At 44.6% G+C, this 19,201-nt stretch overlaps 1 protein-coding gene across 2 annotated transcripts in view; it reads left to right on the top strand.

Moving 5' to 3' along the window:
- The window catches only part of zzef1 (zinc finger, ZZ-type with EF hand domain 1), a 34,156-nt gene extending 16,485 nt beyond the window's left edge, over positions 1-17,671 (top strand). The window contains exons 30-54 of one of the 2 annotated variants that reach the window (XM_081615867.1): positions 24-188; positions 273-392; positions 512-673; positions 776-908; positions 1,018-1,156; positions 1,460-1,625; positions 1,712-1,974; positions 2,621-2,793; positions 2,873-3,056; positions 3,137-3,300; positions 3,522-3,802; positions 4,693-4,867; positions 4,960-5,092; positions 5,297-5,526; positions 5,609-5,914; positions 6,004-6,104; positions 6,829-6,964; positions 7,060-7,419; positions 7,503-7,646; positions 8,178-8,346; positions 8,460-8,558; positions 8,663-8,828; positions 9,291-9,441; positions 13,606-13,677; positions 15,304-17,671. In XM_081615867.1, the coding sequence (XP_081471993.1) occupies positions 24-188; positions 273-392; positions 512-673; positions 776-908; positions 1,018-1,156; positions 1,460-1,625; positions 1,712-1,974; positions 2,621-2,793; positions 2,873-3,056; positions 3,137-3,300; positions 3,522-3,802; positions 4,693-4,867; positions 4,960-5,092; positions 5,297-5,526; positions 5,609-5,914; positions 6,004-6,104; positions 6,829-6,964; positions 7,060-7,419; positions 7,503-7,646; positions 8,178-8,346; positions 8,460-8,558; positions 8,663-8,828; positions 9,291-9,441; positions 13,606-13,677; positions 15,304-15,384 (4,273 nt within the window). In that variant the 3' untranslated portion in view covers positions 15,385-17,671. Of the gene's footprint in view, positions 1-23; positions 189-272; positions 393-511; positions 674-775; positions 909-1,017; positions 1,157-1,459; positions 1,626-1,711; positions 1,975-2,620; positions 2,794-2,872; positions 3,057-3,136; positions 3,301-3,521; positions 3,803-4,692; positions 4,868-4,959; positions 5,093-5,296; positions 5,527-5,605; positions 5,915-6,003; positions 6,105-6,828; positions 6,965-7,059; positions 7,420-7,502; positions 7,647-8,177; positions 8,347-8,459; positions 8,559-8,662; positions 8,829-9,290; positions 9,442-13,605; positions 13,678-15,303 lie in introns of both variants that reach the window. The other variant, XM_081615866.1, reaches the window with a different exon arrangement.
- Positions 17,672-19,201: the final 1,530 nt, after the last annotated feature.

The raw sequence follows: 19,201 nt of genomic DNA, 5'->3' as shown, positions 1-19,201 counted from the left end.
ACTGTCGTTTCCTCTCTCGGCAGCATCTTGCAAACCCTGGCCCTGAACAAGGCCCAGGCTCTGAGTGTGTGCAAAGTGCTGGAGATGATTCAGCAGTGTTTACGTTCCCTGGGACAGCCGCACCTCTTCCAGCCGCACTGCATCCTGTTCCTGCAGGAGCTGCTGGCCTGCCAGAAAGACTTCACCAGGTAGATCGACCAGCAGTCCAGGAACACGCAAACGTCCCGCACGTTAAACGAATAACCGTTGATCGTTTTGTGTGTGCTTCTCAGTTATTTCTCCCAGTTGTCAGACAGCGGGCAGAAACTTGGGGAGGAGGTCAGGCGTTCTTACCATCAGCTGGTCCTCATGCTGGTGGAGGCGGTTCAGGGCTTCAGCAGTCTCAACGAGAAGTAAGACGCTTCTTATAGTCCTGTTTATACTCAGAGCAGATTAAAACATGCTGTCAGCAGCAATTGGTGTAAGAGTGTGTTTAGTCTGCAGTCAACTGATCCTGATCTCTGCTCTCCAGAGCTCTGCTCCCGGCCCTGTCGTGTGTGCAGAGCTGCTTTTTGCACCTCCTGGACATGAACTGGGAGGTGCAGGACCTTCCTCTCTTCCAGAGCATAAAGCTCCCAGTACTTCTGCTCACGATGTCGCAAGAGAACATCAGCGTTCACGACATCGCCATCAGGTAAGCGACACGTAACACGCGAACTGTCTAACGCTTGGCGCCGTTTTAGACGCATTGCTGGATGAAATCTAAAAGGTTCTCTTCCTGTTGCTTCAAACTCAGTCAGTGGACGGAGGAGGACGAAATCGCCGACTACAAGAAGAACCAGGAATGGATGGACGAGTGCATGGACGGCATGTTTGAAAAGTGGTACGACAAAATCGACGAAGAGGAGTCCGTGGAGGACAGGAGGAAGGTATTCTAAAGAGGATAATAGACGTGACGTTCTGGTTAGCAACGGGGTGGTTTTACCTGATTTGTGCCGGTTTGTGATAAATACGCGTCTAAATGTGTTTTTCCTTCAGATGCACATGTTTATTGCCCGCTACTGTGACCTGCTGAATGTGGTGATTTCCTGCGACGGCTGTGAGAGGATGGCTCCATGGCACCGCTACCGATGTCTGCAGTGCATGGACATGGACCTATGCAAGACCTGCTTCCTCAGTGAGCACATTACACGTCACACTATGGCAATTTATTAAAACGATCTGCATCACAAAAATCAAGTGTTGCTGAGATGCAGCATTTTGTAGGATGCCACATCATTTCTGTCCACTACTACTATATAAGACATAGACATTTCTTTTGTTAATTTGTGTCGTGTGTGTGTATGTGTGTGTGTGTGTGATACAGACCTTAAAAAGTCTTAACATTTTAGCTGTTGAAAGCTGCAGAAACGCTCTAACAACAACACACAGCCAGAAAGCGATTGATTGTGTCAAACGGAGGGTCTTTGTTTGCGTTCAGGCGGAGCCAAACCCGAAGGACACGAGGACGATCACGAGATGGTGAACATGGAGTACGCCTGCGATCACTGTCAGGGCCTCATCGTTGGCAGCAGGATCAACTGCAATGTCTGCGAGGACTTTGACTTGTGCTTTGGTTGCTACAACGCCAAGAAGTATCCTGACAGGTAGATTGTTTTAACGCCCTGCTTTGAAAAACACACAGGATTTTGTGGCTAACTGTAGCTTCTTATTTTTTTACATTTTTTTTTAGCCATTTACCCACCCATCGCATCACTGTGTACCCCATGGTGACCATACGAATCAGTGACCGTCACCGCCTCATCCAGCCCTACATCCACAACTACTCGTGGCTCCTGTTCGCTGCGTTGGCCCTGTACTCCTCCGAGCTGAGCAGTGAGAAGCAAACAGAGGGAGAGAGTTTAGACGGCAAAACCCTGGAGCTGGCTTCAGACCTGCAGGCGCACTGCTCCCAGCTTATCACCGACTGTTTGCTCAAAGGCCAGACTGGCAAAGGTAGGTCAATTTTATTTTTTCTCATTTTTGTACATTTAGGGACATCTAGTGGCCAGGTTGGAGAAAACATCCGTCTTTACTGTTGCACCAGCAATAGGTTGCATCGTATTCTGGTGATATTCGGACAGAAACATAAAAAAAAAAACATGTGGAGAGAAGGAAAGAAAGAAAATAGGACTGAAATTAACAAATGAAAGAAAAGCAACAGAGAGAAAAGACTGAAGGGAAGTGAAATGCATAGGAGGAAAAAGAGGAAAGTCGGAGGCAGAGCTAGGAAAGAATAAACGAGAGAGAAAAGAGCAAAAAACAGGAGAGTAAAAGAAGGAATGAAGCTAAGGGCTGAAAAATGTGTTGGAAAGAAGGAAAAGAGGGATGTAAAGGTAGGAAAGAAAACAGTACTTGAAAGGAGAGAGAGAAAATGAAAGAAGGAAACTAAAGGAATAAAAGGAAGGGGAAAAATGCAGAAAGGAGTATATGGGAATAGGTGGAAAGAAATGAGGATGGAGAAGACAGACAGGAAGAAAAGAGAGAAAGAAAAGAAAAAAGTCCACAGCTGTCAGAATCTATTAACGGGTTTCCAGAAACCCCAAACACGTTGCAAAGTTTTGCTCTGTAACACATCTCCATCTCTCTACGCTGCACTCAGGCCTCCGCTCCTCCAACCTGCTCGCTCTGCTCTCCTCCAACGAGTCGGCGTCCGAGAGCGAGCTGGGCCCGGCGTCGCCTCAGACCTCTCAGGAGCTCAGCTCGGCCACGGACACCTCGTCGCTCCCAGGCAGCACGGCCGCCGTCTGCTCTCCGCTGTCTCCCAAGAACGAGGTCGGCAGCAGCCTGACGCCGCACAGAGACAAACAGAACTCGCCGGGTTTTAAATCATATCGATCGCTTTCCCCCTCAGCTTAAAGACGAAAAGGCAGGGGAGCCGAGTCCTCCTCCCACCACTCCTCCTGACTTATCCATACCCCGGAGCTCTGCACAGGGAGACACAAAGAAGCTGGTTGCTCAGGACACCCTGGAGTCGGGGAGCCTCAGCCAGACTCCCTCCGTCTCCAGCGAGGATCCGCTTTCTCCTGTAGTTCGACGTAGGTGCTTAGATCCCTCACAATCACCTCACAGTTTATTAGTGGCTCTAAGAAACTCGTCTTTTTTGACAACTTTTCAGCTTCAGAATCAGGACCAGGAGCCCTCAACTCCCCGGCGTCTGACGTCGTCAAGGAGACGGATGAGAGGGTGCCGCAGGTCCCGCTGCAGGAGCACGTGTTCTCTGAGTGCTCCAGAGAGAGGATCCTAGGACTGCTGGCGGCGATGCTCCCATCAGCTAAACCAGTATGTGGAGCTAATTGTTGTTTTTTGGGGGGAAGTGTGAGAGGGGCGGGGGATTGCTCTGCAATTCATATTTTAGAAGACTGGGAAAAAAATAGTTGCTCCAATGGATTTAAAAGTTTATATAAATGAATCCTGTTAAACTCCCCTTGATTTCTGAAGCAGTGAGAATTCCAGAATTCCGAATCCTGGTGACATTTACATCTCCCCTCCCGCGTCCACAGGGCAGCACCCTCAGCCTGTCCAGCCTGAGCTCCATCCTGCCTCGTCTTTTCAGAGCCGTCATCTCCAACGCCGGCTCTCTCAACGAGACCTACCATCTCTCGCTCGGGCTCCTGGGCCAGCTGCTGCTTCGCATCACTCCGACAGAAGCCGACGCCGCCGTCACTGAGGCGCTGGCGGACAAATACGAGCTGCTGACGCAAGGGGATGCCGCCTGTTCAGACACTCAGGGCTGGAAGACCACCCAGCTGCTGTTCAGCCTCGGAGCCGTCTGCTTAGACAGGTAAATGACGGCACAACACACACACACACACACCGGATTACTGTGTCTCCAGGACAGTTGAAGCGGCTTGACAATGCATAAAAACACTAATTAGAAAATGTCTTAAAGTCTTTATTTCTGTTACTTGTGATTATTTTCTGCTTACAGCTGATAAAACCACATTTAGGATTAGAATATTACATCAGATGAATTAAAAAATATATATATATTTGATACAAAATTCAGGACTAGGTGTAATTCCTGCTTACAGGTTCATAAAAATACTTTTAATGTGACAAACAAGCCTCTTTCAAATGCATAATCTGATTTATTGAGTGTGATTGTAAACCTGGCAACATTTACAGCTGCAGGTTTGAATGAACTCCTTTTTATAGCGTTTAGAATGAATCAAAATTTCAGCAATTTTGCTGCTTCTCCGTGCTTGAAGACGAGTTAACAGCCAAGCTAACTCATTGGTTCTCGCACATGAACCACTACAAATCTGTGTCAGACATTTTTCAGTCAGTCTTCAGAGGAAGAACTAATAAAAGTTAATCATTTTCTGTAATATTGATGTTTGGTTTTTCTGATTCGCTCTGTTGTTCCAGCCGAAAGGGAAGCGTTGGAGTTTACATAGTTTTGCCTCTAGTGGGACATCACCTATTGCACTTTTAATCAAGAAAAAAAAAAGTGTGATTACAAGTGAAATATTGCTTAGTTGTGTTCGGACCAGATTGGAACTCAAAAAGCTTTTTTTTTGTTTGTTTATTTTTTGTTCTGATGTTTTCCAAACTTTGCCAAGTTCATCAAGTCCACATGAGTTCTTTGCCAGAAAAAAAAAGTGACAGATTCACACATTTAATTTCCCCTTTTGGGATGGATGAAGCACTTTTGAACTGAACTGTTTGCAGCCGCATCGGCCTGGACTGGGCGTGCACCGTGGCGGACATTTTGCACACCCTGAACACCTGCCCTGAGTGGAGCGCGGTCATCGCCGCCTTCACCGACCACTGCGTCCAGCAGCTCCCCCAGACTCTGAAACGAACCAACCTCTTCACCTTGCTGGTGCTGGTGGGCTTCCCCGAGGTAAGCCAGCGCGCGTCGCCTGAACGTGTCGCTCCCCCGCCCCCATTCTGAGCGAGCTTAGCGACGGTAACTCCTGGGCGGCGTCTCTCCAGGTGCTGTGTGTGGGAACCCAGACGGTGTTCATCGACAACGCCAACGAACAGCACAACATGATCCTGCTGAAGCACTTCACGGAGAAGAACCACGCCGCTGTGGTCGACGTTAAGACGCGCAAGAGGAAAACAGGTTAGTCCGTTTAAAAAGGGGGGGACGACTGCTGATAGCATGGAGAGCCTAAAAAAGTCTTAAAGTCTTAAGTCGGCCTTAAGTACATGAATCACTGGTCTTTAATTTTCTCATGGCGGAACTATTTAATCTCGCGTATTCTTGCAAGATATACGATATTTTGTTGTTGGTTTCATGTCGGTAATCTGCGAGTTTTATTCACAGTGAAGGATTACCAGCTTATCCAGTCTCAGGATTCCACTACAACCAGCAGCCTCCCAGCACAGCCGGCGAGTCACAGCTGCCAGAAAACTCTCCTGAGTCGCTACCTGAGCAACTTCACATCCATCATCAGCCACCTTTTACAGGCGAACCAGGACAATGGTTTTCCCGATGCGGTGGAGGCTTCCTGGGTGCTCTCTCTGGCTCTTAAAGGACTCTACAACACGCTGAAGGTAGCCGCCAATCACAATCCACACACAAGACTATCTGAGCGTGTCCTTCCTCTCACCGCACTCTGCTCTGATGGGGCAGAAGCACGGCGTGGAGCACGCGCACGAGGCCATCCAGCAGTCCGGCCTGACCCAGCTCCTGGTCAGGAAGTGCAGCAAGGGGACGGGCTTCAGCAAGCTGTGGCTGCTGCGGGACCTGGAGATCCTCTCCATCATGCTGTACTCCTCCAAGAGGGAGATCCACTCCATGGCCCAAGACCCCGAGCGAGACCAGAGGGAGCAGGAGAAGGAGCACGACTCGGACCACTCCAGCTGCGGCGCCGACGACGCCGACGCCAACAGGCCCGACCCCTTGGAAGGGCTCGACGAGGAGACAAAGATTTGCTTCCAGGTGGATTAGCAAAACGTTTGTAAAGCCGTGCAGTAAATTATCTACAAATATACTAAGCATAGTTGTTTTTTTTCATGTTGTTTATGTAGATCACCCACGATGCCTTAAACGCTCCTCTGCCAATTCTGCGCGCCATGTATGAGCTGCAGATGAAGAGGACCGACTCATTCTTCCTGGAAGTGCAGAAGAGGTCAGCATCATCAAGATGTCAACTTAAACGTCCGTCCGGTAGACTCTGCGATTTTGGACCAGAATTGCAACATTTGTTCCATTTTCAGCTGCTGTAGTTCGCTTTCACACTCAACTGTGTCAAACAATCCAAACTAACTGATAAAAACCTGTTCCCCTTTCTCGCCTGTGGTGGCGCCGTGCCAGGAACCACTGAAGGAAACAACACAAAACCTCTGAAAAAGAAACCGAGCGCAACTTTCTTCTTTGAGAAATGTGAACGAAAATGAAGTGGAGTGAGATCTGACTGGTTGGAGGATTTCTTCTTTTTTGTCTGTGGTTGCCACGGGAGACAAAGAGCCATTTATCCCATGTTGTCTTTGGGATGCACTTACCCAGAATCCCCTGCGCTGTAATCTTCTTCCTGCTTTTGGAGCGGTCTCCAATCTGCTTGCATCCACATATGCATTCAAACGGTGGAACAGACCAGAGTTCTCTGTTTCAGTCCGAATCACAGCTTACCAAACGAACCGGACCTTTCAAGGCAAACGAACCGGATTTAGAGTGAACTGAACAGGGCCGGTGTGAATGTGAATTTAATATAATAGGTCAACACAAATCAATTGTAAAGTAGAGTAAAAAGAGGGTGCATGGTTTACTTTTTTCTTTTTTTTCTTTTTTTTAAAATGAAAACTGTAAATTCAGCCTGTTTTACTCTGACGCACCTAAATAAAGTGTGTTTTCAGGTTCGATGGAGAGGAGATTAAAACAGATGAGACAATCAGGACTCTTGCTCAGAAGTGGCAGCCCTCCAGGCGGCTTCGCTCCGAGGAGAGAAACACCAAAGCTGTGGACACCGACATGATCGTGATTTCTTGCATGGTAAGCTGTCTGAAATTATAAAAAATCCTTTTTAAATCACTTTTCTTTTTCAGCAATCATAGCTCTGCTCTTTGCTCCTCCGCGTCTTCCCACAGTCTAAACCCAGTCACTGTGAAAAAGCAACAGAGGAAATCAACGTGGTGGCCCAGAAGCTCATAACCAATTCGGAGACCGACCTGCAGCTCAGCTACGCCAAGCAGAGGCGCTCCAAAAGCTCGGCGCTGCTCCACAAGGAGCTGGACGTGCGCAGCAACCGGGCGGTCCGCCAGTACCTGGTGAAGGTCAACCAGGCCATCGCCACGCTCTACGCCCGCCACGTCCTGGCCCTGCTGCTGGCCGACTGGCCCGCTGAGGCGCCGCTGAGCGAGGAGGCGCTGGAGCTGAGCGGCGCCTCGCACATGGCCTACATCCTGGACATGCTGATGCAGCTGGAGGAGAGGCCGCTGTGGGAGAAGGTGACGGCCGAGTTCCATTCGCGGCTGATCTGTTGCTGCTGCTTGGGCGCCGTAAACTTTATGTATTTGTTGTTGCCGATCAGATTCTGCAGAGGGTGCTGAAGGGCTGCAGCCAGAGCATGCTGTCCAGTCTGTCGCTCACGGCCTGCCAGTTCATGGAGGAGCCGGGCATGGCCATGCAGGCCAGAGAGTCCAAACACCCCTACGACAACAACACCAACTTTGAGGTTAGGGGAAACTGTTTTTAAATTAGCTTCAGCTGGACGTATAAACCGTACAGATTCTCTGTTGTGTCTCTAACGCCACTGTAAAAACAGAAACTCTTACCAAGTGTTTTTCCAGTTTCTAGTGCAAATATCTTATTACACCAAGACAAAAAAAATAACTTCCAAGTAACTTTTCAGCACAATTTAATTGTTTTAAGTCAATAATTCCTTACTGTTGATTAAAAAAAAGTACTAGTTATAAGTAAAATAAGCTGCCAGTACAAGAAGACATTTTAAATTATAACTTGTGAAACATGTCCACTGACAGATTATTTAAATGATAACTGGTAGCTTTTCATTAATATTAAGGATTTGTCGACTTGCAACAAGCTACTAAAAAATTACTTGAGAGTTAGTTTTGTCTTATTTCTAGTTTATTAAGATATTCGCACTAGAAACTAAACAAAAATACTTGGTAAGATTTTGTGTGTTTATTGAAGGTGATTACTTTTTAATCACCTTCAATAAGTCACAATCACTCGAACTCTTCAGGACAAGGTTCACATCCCTGGAGCCATCTACCTGTCGGTAAAATTCGACTCGCGCTGCTACACGGAGGAAGGCTGCGACGAGCTCATCATGTCCAGCAGCAGCGACTTCCTCCAGGACGTCCACAACTTCAGCGGATCTCCGCAGAAGTGGTCCGACTTCGAGATCCCTGGTGACAGCAGCTGCTTTTTGATTCTTTTTTTTTTTTTGTTTGTTTGTTTGTTTTTAAGCTCAAATGTTTGCATGTGTGACTTTCCCTGACAAGTCCTTCCGTTTTCATTTCAGGCGATACTTTATATTACAAGTTTATGTCGGACATGAGCAACACAGAGTGGGGATACAAGTTCACCGTGACGGGAGGCCACAGGGGGCGCTTCCAGACAGGTAGCTTCCTTTGACTGACGTCAGTTAACCTCAAAACGTGTCAAATAGAAACATCTTTTAGCCTCGTTGATCTTATTTTTATTATTTTTCACATCTCTCATCAGGTTTTGAGATACTCAAACAAATGCTAGCCGACGTCCGAGTGCTCAGCCACCTGCCGTTGGCCGACATCTGGGAGTGGCAAGTGGGCGTGGCCTGTCGACAGACTGGTGGCCAGCGGCTCAAAGCCGTCCACTTGTTGCTCCGTCTCCTGCAGTGTCGGAGTGAGACGTAAGTCCGGCCTTCCTTCTACTCTACATTAGCCCATCAGACAGATTTCAGTTTTCAGGAATGAGATATTTTAAAACGTTGCTGAAATCTAGAGCAAAGTTCATCCTAATGTCTTATCCAGCAGTAGACGCAGCTCACCTGAACACGAGCTTTGCATAGAGCCCCTGATAAATGTCCTCGTTGTCACCACAGAGATTAGTTAAACTATGTGTTTAAAATTTTTTTGCATAAGTGCAAACTCACCTGTGACCTGGCCACATAATATGAAAAGCTGGAGCTTGCACAGACTCTCTATGTGCAGATAGCTTGGGCTGTTTTATCACCAGCCATTGTTATCGTCATTCTTTTACATTGTTTAGTACTCTTTCTTTCTGTTGCAAGAATTGACGACACACGTGACGATGCCCGTGGTATTAACTTGGGTAAATCTTCCTGTGGCGTCTGTTGGTGTCTGTCCTCCAGAGCCTGTGAGCTGACGCTGCTGCGGCCTCTGTGGCAGCTCTTTATGTCCATGGAAAACAACCTGAGCCAGGATCCGACCAGCATATCCGTGCTGCTGCCTCTTCACAGAGCTCTCACCGAGCTCTTCTTCATCGCAGAGGCCCGTGCCATTGTGAGTACACGTTCTTGGATTAAAGGGGCAGTATTATGAGAAATTGACTTTCCTGAGCTTAATATCAGGTTATAATGCCGCTCCCTCATCAAAAACTTACCTGGAGTGTTGCTTTGATTCCTTTAATCTCCCGTGGCAACCATTCAGGGGTGAGGAAATGCTTTCTCTCGCCAAGCAGTACCTTCTCCACCTTTTTCTCTGCCTCACACAGCACCCCTCCCCCGCAGCTCCCCTACTCAGCTCCTTCAGACTAGCGGCAGCAGCAATTGGCAAACATCTGGTGGAATTGCGCATCTGCTGTCAGGCTGTCCGCATCTAAAATGTCTTAAATTAAGGCCTTACAATTCCTTATATTTGTTTGAAAATGTAAGATACCCTTAAATATGTTAAGGTCTTACATTTTGTTGTGGCAGAACTATTTAATGTATTATTTTTTTCCTGTCGTGGGACTTTTCTGTCAGTAGCATGCAAACATCTTCATTGCATTCTGTAACTTGAGACTTTTAAGGCTAATGACAGTTGGCTGCTAATATACTCTTGCTAGCTACCCAGCTAACTTTTTTGCCTATTTGAGTCAGTTTTTCTGAAAATCCAGCATTTTAACTGGGATGGGATCCGGGTTGCTCTTTAAGGTCATTTCTGACATTTCCTGTAAAGCAGCTTACACCAGGCGTAAGCTGCTTTACAGGAAATATTTCATCTATGATTTCTGTTCTCTGAAAGAGACAATAAAGAACACCTGTAGTGTGAGATATCACACTTCTGACTGGAGATGCTCTCTGATCCAGCCTTTAGGCAGATGGCATTTTGATTAAGTAAGAGGCTCATCTGCACTTCAGAACATCAGTCAACGTTCGCCACTTAGCTGAGTGGCAGCTTTTCACCGAGCCAAGTGTGGACTTCTGCCCTTCAGCAAAAAAAAACACAAAAAAACCCCAGCAGACTAAGAGTCAGTTACCATAGAATTTGAATGGAACATGGCCCATCTCCAAGGATCAGATTCACCTGCTATATGTTGTCTCCTCTGCTGCCGGGGCCACACTGGAGATTTGATTGGTTTTACACAAAATTAAGTTTCTGTAGTTTTTTTTTTTTTTTCCTATGGCAATCGAAGTCAAAGAGATGGTATAACATTTAGGAATTTACCACTGAGTCAAAACCAATGCAGGATTCTTTAAGATGGAACAATTGTCTGCTCATATCCATTCACATCGTCCTTTTTAATACTACCGGTTGTGTCCCTCACCTATTAATAGTTCTCCATATTGATGTATGAAATGTTTGGCAGACTAAAAGCTCCCAATCTGAACTACGTTTCCTATTTGGCACCTTGATAGCATTTGCTTTCTCCAAGATTTCTACATCTGTAACCATGGTTACATTGTTGTTGGTTTTCCAAGATGGCTGATGGGTAATTTCTGTGACATCATTGTAGACAACTTGTTTTACTGCATGGGGTAGATGATTAGATCTGTGCCTTCTGAGGGCCAGTGCGGGTTGGCCCTCAGAGTCGGAGGGAAGATGAGAAATAAAATGCAAAAATAAAATTTAATAAATTTTTTAATCCTAATTATTTTCATTGTATTGTTTTATCACAAAATCTGTTCTGTTTTTCAATAATTGCAAAGTATAAGTTAAGACATCTTATCGAAACGTTATTTGCCATGCTCATTTTTCAGATTGGCTGGTCCATCAAGCTGCTTTGCTTCTCTAGCTAGCGTAGCAAACGCAAAACGGAAAAATTAACGGAGCCTAAAATAAGCCCAAGGATAAAAATATATGAGGCTGCATTTATGCTAAGCGAATGGCATAATTACTGAATAATGAATAAATGTGGTTAAACCAGTCATAGTTTCTTCACATATTTTGTAGCATTGTCTGTGGGTTTGCTAAGGGAGTCTCCGCCCAGAAGCTAACGGCTAATTTTCCTGGTCCGTCCATTGAAGAAAACCCCACCTATTTTCAAAGGGGGGAATATTTTTAGCTGCACATGACAGAAAAGAGGAGAGAACAGAATTTAGTCGACATTTTTCTTCTTTTCCTCTCCGTGTATCTGTCTCTCCACTTGATGACCATGTTTTTCTCTCAGCCCACCTGCTCTGGCTGTGGCTCTGGCTCGGGGCCAAAGCCCAGCCGCGCCATCTGCCACACAGGCTCGGTGCACACTGCCTGCTGGAAGAGATGCTATCTAAACTTTAATTGATATTCTCTCTATCTCTCTCTTTTCTTCTTTTTCTTCGCTCATCGTGAATTATTTAACTACATCAAGGGGATTATGAGTGCGTCATTAACCTGGAGTTTCCCTAGCTGTAGATGCAACTGGAGCAGACAGCCCCAGAAAAAACACCACCTCTCTGAAACCATCAGGGTCTGGCCGGGGAGACCCGAAGTGTCGGTTCTGTCTACAAAATTACATCAGCCGAGCGACGTCGCAGCTTGTTGTTACCCAAAAAAAAGAGGGGAGAGTGGCAGCACGCGGACAGCAGGGGGCACTAGCAGTACTTCACAAAGAATGCCCTTCATGGACATTGCGGTCCTGCGTCTGCAATGATACAAGAAGGCGTCAAACTCAACGCAGCGACTTTCATGCTGCATCAAGAAAAATGCGGCGCTTCCGCAACCCAAACGTGACGCATCCACTTCTTAATCACAGCTTCAGACAAAAGATTTGCTAGAAGTAAATAACAGCTCTCGGTACCGATTATTCAGAAAAGTTGAACTCACTTCTCTAGATGCGAGTCATGGTTCTGCTGCAAATTTTTCCAGTCTGTCTTACGTTTTTCAATTGATGTTGATTTCAGAGGGGTTGTTTTTTTTTAATCATTTATACCAGTCATCCTGAAAACGGAATGAGGCAGTGAAAGCCTTCATAAGCTGCTGTAACATGCAAACCTGCACCAACTTTTACTTCCCTTCTCAGAGAGAAAGTCCAGCCGTCAGTTTGTCCACCATTTCATCTGAAATATGGGGAAAAAAATAAATAAATAAAAATATTCGGCCGACATTTGTTGGAACAAAATGAAACATGAATAAATGCAGGTGTGCAGCAGGTTGCCACATCCTGTGTGACCATATTGCGAGAAGCTTATTGTTCATTCAAACAAAACGAAAGGGTCTGAGCCTGCAGAAAGCTGGCTTCAGACATCCAGAGCTGCTCTCATCTCCAGCATTGATCCCAGCTCTTTTGTCTGCACTTAATGTTCTGATCCCCTGAGATTCAGTGCACTCCTCCTCACCCCAGGAAGTGCGCGCTTTATATTTAGCAATCAAAACACAGTGTGTCACGCTCTGCTGACTGTACATTCGGTTCAAGAATGTTTTCCACCAGCATAAACATTCGTCGTGCTGCGAGAGGAATTGGGAAGCGGGGCTCTGGAGTTTGTCTCCAGAGCCGTAAAAGCTCCATTTTGACCACTTTTCAGCCCAGTGGAGTCTTATCTCTGTTTATCTAACATGAAATGTGTCCGCCCTTGCAGTGTCTTGCATGTGTTATTGGGGATTTTATGTGAGAAATCCAGTGCAAAGAAGTACACGCGGAAGAACAATGATGCATGTTTTCTGTAATTTATTTAAAATTTTACCAAAAAAAAACATCTGGAAAGTGTGGCATGCATTTATTTTCATGGCCCCAAAATCCATGGTGCTAATTGTTTTTGCCTGCTTCAATAAGCAATGAATCAATTAATAGCATGAGGGGTTAAAGTAACCGTTCCGTTCTGGTGATTAATATTTCTTATTTATGGTTTTAGGTGTTTGTTTCCTTTTTATATTGTTTTTGGTTGTTTTATTTTGGATATTTAAGATATTTTACAGTTCCAGTGTTCTGTACAAAACTGGAGTTTTTCTGTCTGTGAGAGGGCAAACATGTATTATTATGCCACTGTCAATACATTTCTTGAAAGTTGCCTCACATTATCGTACATCGCAATAATTACTGGAACAATTTATCGTCCAGCAACATTTATTGTGATAATAGCTTTGCCACGATGCAGCCACTTTTCTATAACGTTGAATAACTTTTCCATACTGTTAACTTTGATTCTAGAGTAGCAGAAGTTGCCCTCCATGCTCATCTGATTGTGTCGGCGAGAACCATGAAGGTTGTTCTGTTGCTCTCTTCTTGTTTTGTTTCAAATTTTGAAAGCCAAACTTCTCATTTCCCAGAAACAAGGAATCCTCCAGGAGTATCTGCTCGCCATGACGACCGACGAGCAGCTCCTCCGCCACACCGCTATGGTAAGAACTAATCTCCTGTTTAGTCTTCGCCGACTTTTTGTCGCCGGTTGTTTCCTGAAATCCAAACGTCACTCTGCGGAACCTCCCGGGCGTCAAGGTCTCTGTCGTTCGGCGTCGCCTGGATGAAGGTAGCTCTCAGAAGTTGCCCCGCTCCCCGTAGCGTTATGTAACTCTCTTTCTACCACGCAGTCTCCCCAATTCAAGTCGCGGTGAGTCAGCTTGCTTCAGGAGTCTCAGTCTGCGTGTGAATCAGCGAGATGTTGACACCAAGCGGATCCCCTCGGCACCCCCTACCTCTTGTTTTTTTTTGTTTTTTTGTTTTGTTTTTTTCAAAGCGTGTGGGCTGCGCTCACGGCTAATGCGTTTGATAATTACAGTCCATTAGCATCTGTGGCAGAGCGAGCCGCGGCGTCCTCCGTAGCAAGGGCCCCTGCGACGCACAGGCGGGGCCTCAAGGCGCTTCAGAGGAGCGGAGGATGTGGGGTGGTGTGGGGGGGGAACAAAAAAACACCACTGTGGGTGGTTCTACTGAGCAGTTACCTAATACCTATCGGGTGGAAAACAAAGCTGTGGGTAACTTGGCACGCCAGACGCGGGTTCGGTTTGCATGAAATTGGCTGGAGTTCAAATTTCACAGACTTCGTGTTTCGGTCCTTTTTTCTTGCACTTGATTGGTCGGCAGATTGTTTTGGAAAAACACCTAAAATCACGTCAAACTCAAGAATCAAGTCTGGCTTAACTTCTGTGGCCTTCTGGACTCTAATACGACAGAGAATTATGGCCATGATAAGACAACAGGAAAGTTACAAGAAGGAAGTTGTAGTTGTATGAGAATACTGTCATAGTTTTGCGACTTTGTTCTCCTAATCCTACAACTTTTTTCTTGTTAGTCCAACTTTATTGCCGTATTATTTCAACTTCATTCTCATACGACTTCTCGCAATTAAATGTTTTATTTTTTCTTAGAATGGCCCTTCTTCAGTCAGAGGCCTCTTCAGATTTGTTGCAAGACTGACTGCTGTCAGAGATCCTTCTCACAGACAGCCTCACCGTCCACAGAGACACTTTAAAGACATTTTTGAATTGAATTGATTAAGTTCTGCTTCATTATTTTGTGAGAATCAGCTTTTCCAAACAAATCATGCTAGTTCAGTGGTTTTCCAATATGAACATTTATATTTTAACTTGCCAACTGCTAAACAAGGTTTTTTTTTTAAATTTTATTTATCTATTTATTTTTTTGTTGTTAAAACTCCTGCTCTTAAATCCCATGGCTGCAGCAAGATGTACTTTGCATTTCACTCGCGTCTTTCCTGTTTTAGCTCCATATTTGGTTAACAAATAACTGTATTTTTCTACTAGATTTCCATAGTACATAGTAGCAGAACTTGGCAACAAATAAATGCTTTTCACTGCATCCCCAGAACGAAGAGGGTATAATTTTCTTTGACATGACTGCATTCATTTGGAAAACAAACAAACCAGCTTTTTTGCAGAGGGAAACACTAACCAGTGATTATTAGTTGATATTTAATTATCCTGAGCTATTGTGTTTGTTTGTTTTTTAAGTTCACTGATAGTCTGGAGTTACACTCATCGATGCTCTTTTTTTTTTTTACTGTTCAGGCTCTGAAAAACATTGCCGCCATCAGCCTGGCCATCAGCTACCCCAACAAATCCACGAAGCTGCTCAACATGGCCCCGTGAGAGATTTCCCCGAAGAAAAACGTGGGAGAACGTTCCTGCGGGGAGACGCGTCCCGACTCTGCTGGTTGGTTTCACCAGAAAGTCGTGGGAGGAAACCGTCCCTCACCATCCAGTGCAGGTCCCCCCCCCCTCTCTGTCCCCTCTGTCGAGTATCTTCCCGTACTCACCAAGAACCACGTTGACATCAGCCGAGGAGGGGAGCCCTTTCCACACTTCTTCACAATCCTTTTTGCCTTAGAAGAATTCAATATATCAGCATGTGCTTTCACAGATAGGACAGTTTGTTTGGAGTTTTGTTTGTTCCTCCACTTGATGCTTTGCTAAAGGACATGAAGTGTGCCAAATTAGCATCCTTCAAGGGGAAGTATGTTCTGTTATTTCCCTGCCTTTTTTTCTTTTTTCAGAGCAGCAGCTACTCTGGATTACGAAGTTGATCGTGGTGAAAATGGGTCACCTTGGCAACTTGCATGTCTCAGCAGACATGTAGAGCATCCTAAAAATACTGTCCAGGACGTTGGAGTCTCATTAGTCACCACAGAGCGAAGGAAGTGACCCACTCGCTTAATCCGCTCGTTTCTTCATTTCCCCCATTTTTGACATTCATCGCTCTTCTCCTGGTGACCCTTCATCATCATCAAACTTCTCTGTTACTGTACTTGCAGGAACAAATGATCAAACAGTACCAGTTTGGTTTGTAACCATAGATGCAATATGGCTCATACCCAGGGTGCCATCCCTTCAAGGGGCGGCAACAGTCAAAAATAATCAGTTGTCCTTTAAGGAAGTTTTCAGTCGCTTCTTCGAATGTTGGTGGGTGCCTCCTTGTGTTGTGCAAACTGTAAACAGAGATAAAGTACCGTGTATGAGTTGACATTTGTAAAATCTTTATTCTGTCTGCAAAAACCCAAAAGAACTCATGTGGAACGCTTCCAATCGAGGTTAGAGCAAACTCAGACTGAGACAAGCGTGAAATCTGCAACGTATACGGACAGATCACAGAGCCTTTAACACACCGTTTTAAACGATGAAACTGTCATTTATTAAAACCGTCCGAAACGTTGCATTTATCCGCTGCGTGCATCAGACTTTATAGAACTCTGTTTTGGTTTTTGTTTTTATTAAAGTTGACTCCTATTGGTTTTAGTCAAACCCCACTGCAATGTCCCACAATTGCCATTGAAAGTAATAACGGTGATCAATTTACAGTTTAGCCGATTAGCTGTTATTTTATGGGTTTGTTTTCACGGCCGCGATTCTTTGAGCGCAACAGAATCGCGAAGCTTCGCTGTTGACGCGAAAGAGGTAAATGCGAGGAACAGCACGTGTGTAAAAACCCGTATGTACAGCACGAGACCATTCCTAACACAGAGGTTACTATAGCAACGTGGAGACTTTGTACGGTTTTCTCATGCTACATGTCAAAAGTATAAACCCACTTTCATTCACACTAACCCCCCCCCCACCGTATTAACGTCACCATGCACATGTAGTCACGTTTGTCACCTCTGAATGAAAAACCTGTGCATTTTACAGATTTACTCTTCTGTTTCTCAACTAATACAATTTTTATCCGTAGTTTTATGCCAAAGAAACGTCTCATTTTGAGCTATAAAACATCTCAGAAAGAGCAACCGGAGGAGTTGGCGATGCTTCGCTGTGATTCGCTGGGGCGGTGGAAACATTTACGCATCACTCAGATTCATTTCTTTCAAGATTTGCCTCGTTTTTTTGTTTCGTTTTTTTTTTTTCCCCCCGTTTCGCCGTGGGCCACCCCCCCGACATGGGCCGCGGGACGGCTCGGTGGTTTAGTTTACACAAACATCAGCTGCAACGAGGAGAGAAGAAGAAACGCGTGGCCTCCGTTTGGCTTCCGTGACGCCTCACCTATCTATGACGTGCCTATGGTTCAAAGTAAAGCAATCATGATTTATTTCATGTTATTAATTCTATTTTAAATAAGAAATATATTGTTTAATTGAAGTTTTTTGTAACTTTTTAGTTATTTTGTTGGGTTTCTTTGTTTTGCAATGATGCTTGATTTAAGGCTAACTAATTTGAATGTAAATACCTGTGAATATCAGTTGCACAGAATAAAGGACTTTGATAATGAGCCCATTTAAAAAAAAAAAAAAAAAAAAGAGCGAGGGAGAGGAAAACTTTATCCGACACAAACAGATGGACACTTTGAATCCAATTTTGTATGCACGGTGTTGTCAAACTTAAAACTAAAGAACTGCTTGGGTTGAAACGTGATCCATTTGTAATAAAAACAGAAATTACGTAAAAAGTAACTTTTCTATCATCTTTTTGTGTTTGGGGCTCAGGTGGGAATTTCTGATTTTTGATTATGGCGAAACACCACAACAGGGACACAGCAGCTGCGTTCCCATTGACCACATCATTATTTTAACAATGAAAATACATTTGCCTAATGGAAACACTGATTTCGAAACAAATCATGTTTCTTGGTAAAAACGTTTTTTTTGTGCTACGATGTGATTTTTTGGCTGTATTGAAATCAGTGTACTGTGTTAGGGCCGTTGTAGGGGGGGGAGTACATTTCCACCAAAATGTTGCCCTTGTTTTTGGATGGATTTAAAAAAAAATCTATCTACATTGAACTTAATATTTATTCTAAAACCCTGTTTTTGCATCACAAGACTCGTGATCAACAACCGGATGTTGCTACTGTATTGGAAAAGACAACGAAGATGATAGGAAGTAGATGGATTGTGGCACCACATATTTTTTTCACGATTTATCGCGTAGAAAAACCTATTGACGTGTGATTTTAATTGCATTTCTTATTTAATGGAAACATTGACATTCAAAGTTTTATTTATTTTTTACATTAGCGGAATAGTTTTGCACGTATTTGTTACAGAAACGCAGCTAATGGAGAGGAAACTAAAGGGAGTCCATTCCTTTTTGTTTCAGGTTCTTCATTTCCTCCCAAAATAAATCTCGTCGTTTTGTCACAGAAATCTCCAATAGTTTCAGTTTGTCAGCCTGTCTCCACAAACTCAGTTAATCTCCCATCATTTATTTTGTCCTGATAATCCATTGGTATGCCTTTTTTTCCCCCCCGCTGTGGGCTTGGTTTTATCAAAGGCCCTCTCAGCCTCTGTCCTCCCGCCTGGCTCCGCTTATCTCTCCCATGCCTGTAATATGGAATCTCGCCGACAGCCCTGATGATGAGAGTGATGATCACTGGGGCGATAATGACATCAAATGGAGGAAATACTCAATAAGGCTCCAGATGATTCAGTGCCCCTCTGTGCCGCCGTAGCCTCCACAGTGGCGTGACTCAGCTCTCCTCCTACTGCTCCACTCTCCTCCCATTTAGCTCCTACGCCTTTTTAGTGGTTTGTACAAATCCCCACTGTTCTCCTTTTTTATATATTTGTCAGGGGTACACATTAAGCCAAGTGGAAATCATAGTAAAGCTGGGATTTGGATAAAATCAGAAAAATCTCATTTGAGTTACAGTAACACCTATGTCCGTGTAAATACTTAGGAGATATTAAGTTTGTAAACTTAATATCTCTATTTTTTTCCTCTTTCATTTATGTTTTTCTTTTTACTTTCCAGGTTCTGAGTCTGAGTACAGACCAATACTTTATTGAAATGAATGAAATCAAAAGACTTGTGCTTTAAAACTGCAGAATGCAACTTTTATTTATATATATTTAAATTATCATTATGTTGGGACAGCATAATATAAGACAGACCATCTATAAAAGAAAATTGAGCTCCTCTGAATTCTCCACTCAGAAACAACCAATCAAGGCCAGGAGGAGGGGTTTAGTGCTGTCAA

This window comes from Poecilia reticulata, chromosome 14, assembly GCF_904066995.2.
Source record: "Poecilia reticulata chromosome 14, P_reticulata-male-v2, whole genome shotgun sequence".
NCBI lineage: Eukaryota > Metazoa > Chordata > Actinopteri > Cyprinodontiformes > Poeciliidae > Poecilia > Poecilia reticulata.
This window is presented reverse-complemented; position numbering and strand designations above follow the sequence as displayed.